Source organism: Copadichromis virginalis, linkage group LG5, assembly GCF_057382275.1.
Source record: "Copadichromis virginalis isolate Kocher_CV1m ecotype Utaka linkage group LG5, C_Virginalis_male_GT1.1, whole genome shotgun sequence".
NCBI lineage: Eukaryota > Metazoa > Chordata > Actinopteri > Cichliformes > Cichlidae > Copadichromis > Copadichromis virginalis.
Genome location: NC_140622.1, coordinates 6,275,152 through 6,284,314, shown reverse-complemented (window position 1 = coordinate 6,284,314; position 9,163 = coordinate 6,275,152). Strand labels below are relative to the sequence as shown.

Below are 9,163 nucleotides of genomic sequence, written 5' to 3'. Positions count from 1 at the left end.
AATAAAAAGAATATGAATATAATATCAATAAAAACGATCATCTCGTTAGAGACAATGTTATCCTGTAATACACATGCACTCCACGACACTCTCTGACAGCAGCAGCATTCCCAAACACTGCTCAGGAACATCTTGAGGAACTCACCAAAGAGTCCAAGGCATTAATCCAACTTTTTCCCAGGAAATGTCGTGTGGAACAAGTTTTATCCACAGAATCCACACCCTAAAACCCACCCAGATGGTTTAATGTTGTACTGTGAGCCGCTTACAGACTGTTTATTGGTGAATTGAACATATATCAGCTTGAATTTGCAGCAAACCAACCATACAACGGACCTGAAGACAGTTTGCAGCAACAGTGATGTGTGAACTGTGATCTACTACATGTACTCGAGTGCTTTTTTTGCCTTAGAAGAAGAAAAAGTGTGAAAATAAATTGTTAAAGAGAACGACCTAAAAGATGCCATGCAGGCAGGTAGACAGGTGGACAGGACTGTAATTACTGCTGGGCTCTTTACAGCCCTTTACCGAACAACGTGAACGCATCAATCTTTTTCTCAGTGTCTTGATTATGAAGCTTTATCTGATCAGTTAAACCTCTGGAACGACCCATAACAAATCTGTGTGGGTACATATAGCCTGTCTGAATGTTAAAACACTCTTTTGTTAGGTTTAATCAGACACAAACCTGTTTCCAAAACAGTGCTTTCCTCTGCCCGGGTGCCACTGCACCTCAGTTGGTTCAGCTCACCTGATGAAATGCTGCAGGGGCCTGGGTTTGATTCATCTCTGGACCATTTCCTGTGTGTCATTCTCCTAACGCTGATGGCTTCCAGGTTGTATTTATGCCAATGCAGTCAACTGTTTTTGCTCTTTATGTTGACTGTTTACCTGCACATAACCAAATATCAAATATGATTGGTCAGCACTCAAAGCAAAAAAAAGCAAGACATTATAGACATAACATCTCTATGATATATAAAACTGTACACTGACATTTTTTCAGGTCTCGTCAAACATTCGGTGATGCTACGTGCTCTATGCATGTCATCCTCGGAGAAATCAGATGCTTCATACAAGAATAAAAGCGATCATTCAGAACTGCCTTTGACTGGTTTGCTTCCCTGTAAGAGGACAAGGATCCAAACCATGGCAGCATAACCAGAACCAGAGCAGCCCTCACTGTAGGCCTCAGTGGTTTAGGTTTTTACTTTACTTTACTTTGTCACCTGTCAATGTGAGACTTTTGTCAGTCTCCTCAATATAGAAATGAAAAAGGGGGCTGGAAACAAGTCCAGGGGCATTGTCCTCCTGAAAAGAGCCCTGTGTCTGCTTTATAGGCACGGTTTTAATTCACTCTTTAATTACTGTAATAACAACTCGTTATTTTTAACACCTGTCCTGCCAAATCAAATCTTTAGCAGTTGTATTGTGTGGGCCCATGCCCGCAGAGCCTGCTCTTCATTATGGATCAGGATGGGATCTCCAGCAGGGAAACTTTTTGTACCTCCCCCTCAGCCTGCCTGCTTGGTCCCAACAGCACGTCGATGGTCAAAAGGTTCACATTTGGAGGCGCACAGAGGACCGGCGGCTCTCTACAAGGTAACACAAAGCAGCGTCTCTGCCCGGCTTTATTCCTTAAACAGTATTTGCAGCTTTTCGTCGCCAGCCTGTGCGCCGTCGTTAAAATCAGGCTGAGCTTAATTCCATGGATGTTGCGCTGAGAACTTTTACGCGTCGCTCAGCACAGATGAGCTTTTCCAAACTTTCTCCGGTGTTCACGTTTGTTCCGTGTCTGAATGCGGTGTTGCAGCAACTTTTTTCCCACAGTTATCAGGTGAAGACAGGTTGCTGCTGTTTGTGCGAAAAGATGCAAAGTCTTTCGAAACCCTTCTGTTTGAATCCGCTGTAGCCGCACTCATTTATCAAGAGAAAGTTACAGATGCGATGAAGACAGATTAAAACAGCGGCGAAATTGTAGAGTTGCTTACAGTTTGTTTGCACCATATGGTCGCGAGTTTACTGAGGGGGACTTTTCTTAACGTCTAACGCTGTAAATGAATATTTCTGCCTGCTCTCCAAAGCGAGTTTGCACTGCACAGATGAAGACTGGTACTGAAAACTTTTTTTAAAGTAAACACTATTTTGTCAGGCCTTGTCAGAGCGATGCATTACTTACTTCAGCTGTGTGTGTATAGGTGTATGTGTGTGTGTGTGTAGGTGGGTGTGTGTGTGTGTTTTGGCAGGCAGAAATGAAGGAATCCCCCCCCCCTCCCTCACAGCTCTGGGAAACACCAGGCTGCTGTATTTCCATTCCTCTGCAGCCGTTCCTTGCCAGCTTTTATTGTGTCTGCTGCAGTAAAGGTGCATGACACTTTCACTGACACACTGTCATGAGCCAACTTGTAGGTGTGGTAACAGAAAGCCTCCAGAATAGCATGAAGTAAGCTGCTATTGCATTACATCGGATACATCTGTATGAAAAGGGGCAGTTAAAAGGGGCTAGCATTGTGCACCTCTTTTCCATTAGGATGCTGTGAGATGGAAAGAGTTCAGCCTTGATGCCTTTTGAGAACTTGCCTGCATTTCAGAGGCAAATGTTGCTAGCATCACATTTCAAAAGTTGGTACAATTTCCAGCAAATGGGGGAAAGTTTCTTGCGGTAGCTCCAGCTACACTTGTTCACATTGGTGGTTTAAAACCAGAAATTTCAAGGACCTGTGCTGTTGCCTGCTTTTCGACACTAGCACCACTCATGTTTGCAGCTAAAACGAATGGAAATATGCTCTGGATTAGGCCCCAGTACTGTGTTGGTGAAAAGGGTTCTAAGAGAGTGTAATACACAGTTGCCACAGAGTGAATAACAGCGTTGCAATAATTGGCTCATTACAGGTCTCTACTTTATATAAATTTGGCTTCGATCTTGTGTAGTTCCCCTACTTTCTGGACCCATATAATTATGATGGAGTCAGATTTTAACCACCTAATTGTGATTCACTTTATGGCAGGCTCTGACAGGAATTTCCTCCAAACCTCCGGGAACTTTTTTGAAAAATCATAGTGATAAATGCTTCTGATAGTTTCTTGACACTGGCTTTAATGCCAACATTTTGATTTGTGTTTTTATTTATAAAGTTTTATATTGAGAATTTATGGCATGAGGTAAAACAAACAAACAAACAAACAAATAAACAACAAAACAAATTAAAGAAATTAGTTTTTAATTTAAAACATATAATGAGCTAAGCAGTTCAAATCTGTTTAGGCCATGAGCTGTTTTGCTCATCAGATGTATTACTCATGACTCAGGTGGGATTAACAGACGATGCGGGTCCTTGTTTGGAGCAGAATTTCTTTTTTTCCTGACAACAATGTTCATAGGAATTCTCTGTGGAATTCAGTGCTTAGAAACGTAATGTCAGTCCAAGAAGGGAGGGTGTATTTATTTGCAGAGATGACCTAAAGGTCAGGGAAAAATGTACCTAGTATCGCTGATGATGAATTAGATCAGTCCAAAAGCATTTTTACAAAAGCATAATATGTAGTTCTTGGAACGCTCTCAAAGTTAGAACATGTAGTGTAAGGCAGCATGGGTTTTTGGCACATTCTGTATGGTAAAATAAGTGAAAGATTTTTTCCTTCCTGATGAAGTGAAATAATAAAGTAAATAAAATCACTTTGAGTCTGAAACTTCCAACAAGAATCATTATTTAAAGGAGGCCAAGCACTTTGGTCCCTACCCTGCTAATTACCTTAGAGAATGTGCTTTTCTTAAAGTGTAATGACTTTCCAACAAACTCAGCAGCCAGACTGTTATGAGGCATCTCATGTATGTTCAGCTATTAGACTGCTAGAGGTTGATTGCAACACAAGATTATGAGAGGAATGTTTTTATGGAGATAATCACAGATGCACTAGAAATTTAGAAGCTGGGCAGATTCCAGGTTTCATCATCACAGCCTGCATAATGATTCATAACAGTGCACTCCAGCTGATGATAATGACAAGTATGTAGTCTTAATGTTAAAAAGATGGCAAGGCTGTAAAAATTGGACTCTTATGCGCTAAACTGGGAAGCCAGAGGTTGATTTTCTTGCATTTTGAGAAATAAACCTGTCTTTCTGTCTTTTTTCCCTGTTTCTTGCAGAGCAGAGGTGATTCGCATGAGTCATTAAAGATAATCTAAAGACTTGATCTTCATCATTACTGAACATATACCAGGTGCCATGGCTCAAGCTGAAGTAGTACTACTGCAGTGTGCGCTGTTTTTTTTCTACTCGAGTGTCTGTTTGTGCCAGCTTGATTGCACTGGCACAAACTGTCCCCTGCTGGACAACTGTATCGAAGAAGTCCTGGAGAGCGGTGCCTGTTGTGCTTCGTGCTTACAAAAAGGATGTGCGTGCGAGGGATACCAGTACTACGACTGCATCAGTGCTGGGTTCAAGAATGGCAAGGTGCCCGAGGGAGACTCCTACTTTGTTGACTATGGTAGCACCGAGTGTTCCTGTCCTGTAGGAGGGGGCCGGATCAGCTGCCACTTCATCAGCTGTCCTGATATGCCACCAAACTGCATCGAGGTTTCCGAGCCTGCAGATGGCTGCATGCAGTGCGAACGAGTTGGATGTGTTCATGCTGGACAAAAGTTTGAGGCTGGATACTCCTTCCACATTGACCCTTGCCGTGTTTGCCACTGCCCTAATGAAGGGGGGAAGCTCATGTGCTACCCGGTACCAGACTGTGATCCGCAGCAAGTTCATAAACCCATGTTAGCTGCACCCACAGAGGATAATACAGTCATCAGGCATGATAATTTCCCATACAGGTTTGATCAACAAGGCCACACAGATCAATTTGCCACTCCTTATCACCTTCCTAATGGAAATCTTCCTCTCTTTAAATTGTCACCGCTTGATAAAGAGAAACCAGAAGACTATGATTATGGTCCTACAGACTTTCCAGAGACCTACCCACAGTCTTTGCTGTTTCCCACCCCATCTTCCTCTTCCTTTAAAAAAGTTCTATCTGTGTCCCAAGGCTCTGTCAAACCTGACCGCATCTCTTCTCTTCAGAGCTTTGACAGGCAAGGCAAGCAGGCGCTGAGAGAACGATATGGAGTTCGTGACCATCCTTCAGGCAGAGAAGAAGTGACAGAAAGTCCCCTGAGACTAGAGCAGACTACTGACATGTCAAATATGCGTGCCACATCTTCTTGGCAGTTCTCGCAGGGTCTAACAAGTTTGCAAGGTGTCCTTTTTAATAATTTACGTCCACAGACAGATTTAGACGATTCATTGCATGGCCACAAGAGTTTGGGTAGTGTCGTATTTCCATTACACAGAGAATTAGAGAGTGAAAAACATACTGAGTATCCACATGCGGGTTCAGAAAGTGCCATTTATCCTCAGAGAGGCACTGAAACTAAGGCACATAACAAAAATACATCAGATAGCGTGGCACTGAGGGGTTCTATCAGTCAGACCAATGTGAGTCTTCCACAGAGGGGTACAGAGATCCAATCCAGTCAAGAGAGAGGATCAGATACAGTACATTTTCCACTGTACACCATGGAAAGCTCAGAGGTTCCCATCCATCCTGAGGCAAATTCAAATGGTCCAAAGGAAACGCAGAAGCTACTCACAGTTTATGAGAAGGAAAGGTTGAATGAGGAAGAGATGCAGGGGGAGAAGCAGGAAGAAATAGTAACTTTTCAGAATGTGTCTGGGCCTGAAGGAAAGGATGTGCCTTACACTATCGACACAGTGCAAGAGAGAAGCGAGGAGGACTCAGAGAGCAGCTTTCCAACCAGCATTTATGAAAAGACTACTTCTGAGCCCGTCACTCCTTCCCAAAGGCGGCCTGAATCCCTGACAACACCTGTATTCCAGTCTATCACCACCACCCAGCCACCAATGAGAGTTACACTGGAAGAAAGTCAGCCTGGTGGAGAGCCAAATCAGATGGTGATTAACCGTCATGGTGAAGGAAGACAGGAGGAAAAGGAAGGAGTGAAAGAGATTGAGGAAGATCGCCCTGTTTTACCCATCAAACCCGAGGAGGGTGAGTAAAAAAAAAAAAAAGATTACACAAGCCTTGCTATGCATGTTTTCTTCTGGATCCTAATTTGTGCTTTTTTTTAGCATACAAACATAAACGGCAGCATGGATTTTTTAGTACAATTTCCATATGAAACTTGGATTAAAATTGGGGTTAAACTAACAAAAAGCTTGTACAAAATAATTTTTAGACCTGGCAAAAATGTAGATGTGTCTCATGTCACACAGCCTCGCCTCTGTCAGTGCACCCCAGGGCAGCTGTGGCTACAATGTAGCTTGCCATCGCCAGTGTGTGAATGATCGGGGACCATTCTTAATTTCGTTGTTCTCATGACAATGACAATAAAGTTTCTGATTCTGATGATTCTGGTAGTGTGAAGCGCTTTGGGGTCCTTAGAGACTAGAAAAGCGCTATACCAATGCAGGCCATTTACCATTTACCATGTCTACCTCAGCCAAGTGTAAAAACGTTCTGTTTCATTCTGTTTCTAATGACAGCCTTGTAACTTAAAAAAAACATTATTATCATGAATCAAATAGTAAAAGTAAACTTCTGAAGCAGTAGGAACATTTTGAGCAACTTTGTTTCTTGTCCTAAAGAGGAGGAATTTTTCATAACTGCTTTGCTCCTTACTGGGTCGGTGTCATCTTTCTGAACTTAACATTTTCCATTACATTGTAGCAAATTGACCTTGGCAGTAGAGATATGTAAGATTAATCACTTCCCCTTTTTAATAACTTTAGTCGGTTTACACCACAGCTCTAAAACCCATTTTATTTCATGGGTAAGATATACTTGTATATACTATACTGAAAATTGTCTTTTTTAAATGTAATTAAGTACTTTGACATCCATGCAGCACTCACATTTAATAAACAATCAATTTCCAAAAATAAAAGATAAATAACCTGAAATATCTTAGCATATCGTAACATGTAAATTATATTAGTAGTACTTTGTCTCTTTATGATTCAAAGACAATGTTGATCTTTCAAGGCACTTTTGACATTCTATATGTTTCACTCCTGTGTAGCAATGCTGGTACAGTGGAACCCCGGCTTACGAAGACACCATTTAATAAAAAATTCAAGTTACGAAGGCACTTAACGGCAATATTTCTGCCCGTGGTACGGCAAAATGCCCGTGTATCCGTTTCAGAAATGTGTTTTGCTGTTCCACGTGAAAGACGTATTGTTGTTGCAGTGCGCTATTTCGTGTGCTTTTCGTTTGCAATTAGCCTATCGTTCATTCATAATGGGGCCGGCATAAGGCATAAATATGAAATATCATTGCACAGTGTACATACGTACATTAATTAACATAAATGTAAGTTTTAGTATGTTTAGAATTAAATTCCATAATGTTATGTACATGTACACGTACGTATGTATGCATGCATACGTATGCTTTCTTCAGCCTCCACCAAGAACTTCGTCTTCAGCCAGCATCGCCTCACTCAAAAGGCGATGGAAAAAGGTGCTTCGAAAATTTTGACTTACGAAAGACCCTCTGGAACGAGTCGGGGTTCCACTGTATTACTAAACAGCCAATAGCAAAGTATTTTATTGAAATCCATTAGAAGTAATAATCCAGTGGGCCTGTTTTACTGGATTTATGCAGAATCATCTGGGAAATGTTACCTGCAACATGTATGGGAAAAGCCGACCTATTTATGAATGCCTGCTACATGCTAACATCATGAAAACATCCTTCACAGAGATTCTTTGCGTTACATTAATGCAGAAATATCTACTTTATTTCTAACATAACTGTTCTGGTTTCTTTGACATCATGCACATATTTGTTTGAGGTTTCTGCCAGTTGTATTGATGTGATACAACCTGTTGTCAAAACCTTTGACACTGTATTCACTGTAGTTTTAATGGATGACACTGACATGTCTGCAAACACTCACCAACTGCTCTCCAAGTCGTAGTGAAACTGTGAAAGTGTGTCCTAAACTGGAAACAGGAGAAGTAACAGTAGTTTGCCTTTGAAATAAAAGTCGCACCTTTTGAAGAGTGTTGTCGAGTGTCTGCGGACACATTGGCATCTTCTTGTATTGGACGTATTGGACGTTTATTCCTGAGAGTCTAGAAACATTATGTTGACGATGTTTTTGATGTAAATTGCATATGCTTGAACTAACATTCGTAGTACCTCATAAATAATTTTAAATACCACATTCATCTATTCATTTATTACAGTCATTTAAGACTGCCTTCCTGATGTATAGTTGTACAAAGTTGCCTGCACTTTCTCTGTCCCATTCTAAATACCAGTCATGTCACATGTGTATGGAAAAAACAGCCACATGTCCCTTGGTGTCAGAGCAGGCACAGAACTAGTGAGTCCAGGATGTGTCTGGAATAGGAGTCAAACACTCCTCCCATGGCAAACATCCGCTCACAGCAGTCTCCCACCCATCACCACCATCCTTCACCCTGAGCTCGCTCAGCTCCCTCGCAGGACCTTATAAATTCTTTCTGGCCACCTGTGTCAGCTGCTTTGATTTGAGATGTTTCTTTGTTGGTAATGTTTTTGTTTCAAAGATTTAGAAATAACATTTCTATGGTATTTATTTACATTGAAAAAAGTTATAGCATTGAAAAAGAAAGACACAAAAATGTGGCTGTAGTTTGAATGACAGGACGTGGTAGTTACACAGATGGTAGACCGCAACGTCGCTGACTCAGTTATATTTAGCTGGTCAAAGCCTTTCATATGGGACTGAGAGATAAATAATCTATTGCTGGTACACGTGAGCTGTTTTTTTTTTTTAAGGATGTGTGTAGCACGAGGCAGCAACAGAACCAGACACTGGTGGCCTGAAGGGCTTAGAGATACAGAGTTACATGTGCAGTGGCTACACTATCCGGTTGTTCAGTCTGACGTCACTAGCCGTGTCTGGGCCTAAACTCCGCTGCAGGTCCATATATCAAACGATCACTATGGCATTACTGAGAGTTGAAAAACTGTCTAAAGTCTTTCATCTTTAATAAAATGATCAGCGTTCTGCTCTACCAGGTGTAACAATTGAGTTTAACATCCAGGCATCCATGAAAACGGAATTTATGACATTTAACGGAGTTAGAAGTTAGCAGGGAGT

At 41.5% G+C, this 9,163-nt stretch overlaps 1 protein-coding gene across 1 annotated transcript in view; it reads left to right on the top strand.

Annotated features, from left to right (window-relative positions):
* Positions 1-4,166: 4,166 nt before the first annotated feature.
* Positions 4,167-9,163, top strand: part of fbln2 (fibulin 2) — a 74,669-nt gene continuing 69,672 nt past the window's right edge. Inside the window, exon 1 of the mRNA XM_085455649.1 lies at positions 4,167-6,057. Within this exon, the coding sequence (XP_085311775.1) occupies positions 4,227-6,057 (1,831 nt within the window). The 5' untranslated portion in view covers positions 4,167-4,226. The remainder of the gene's footprint in view (positions 6,058-9,163) is intronic.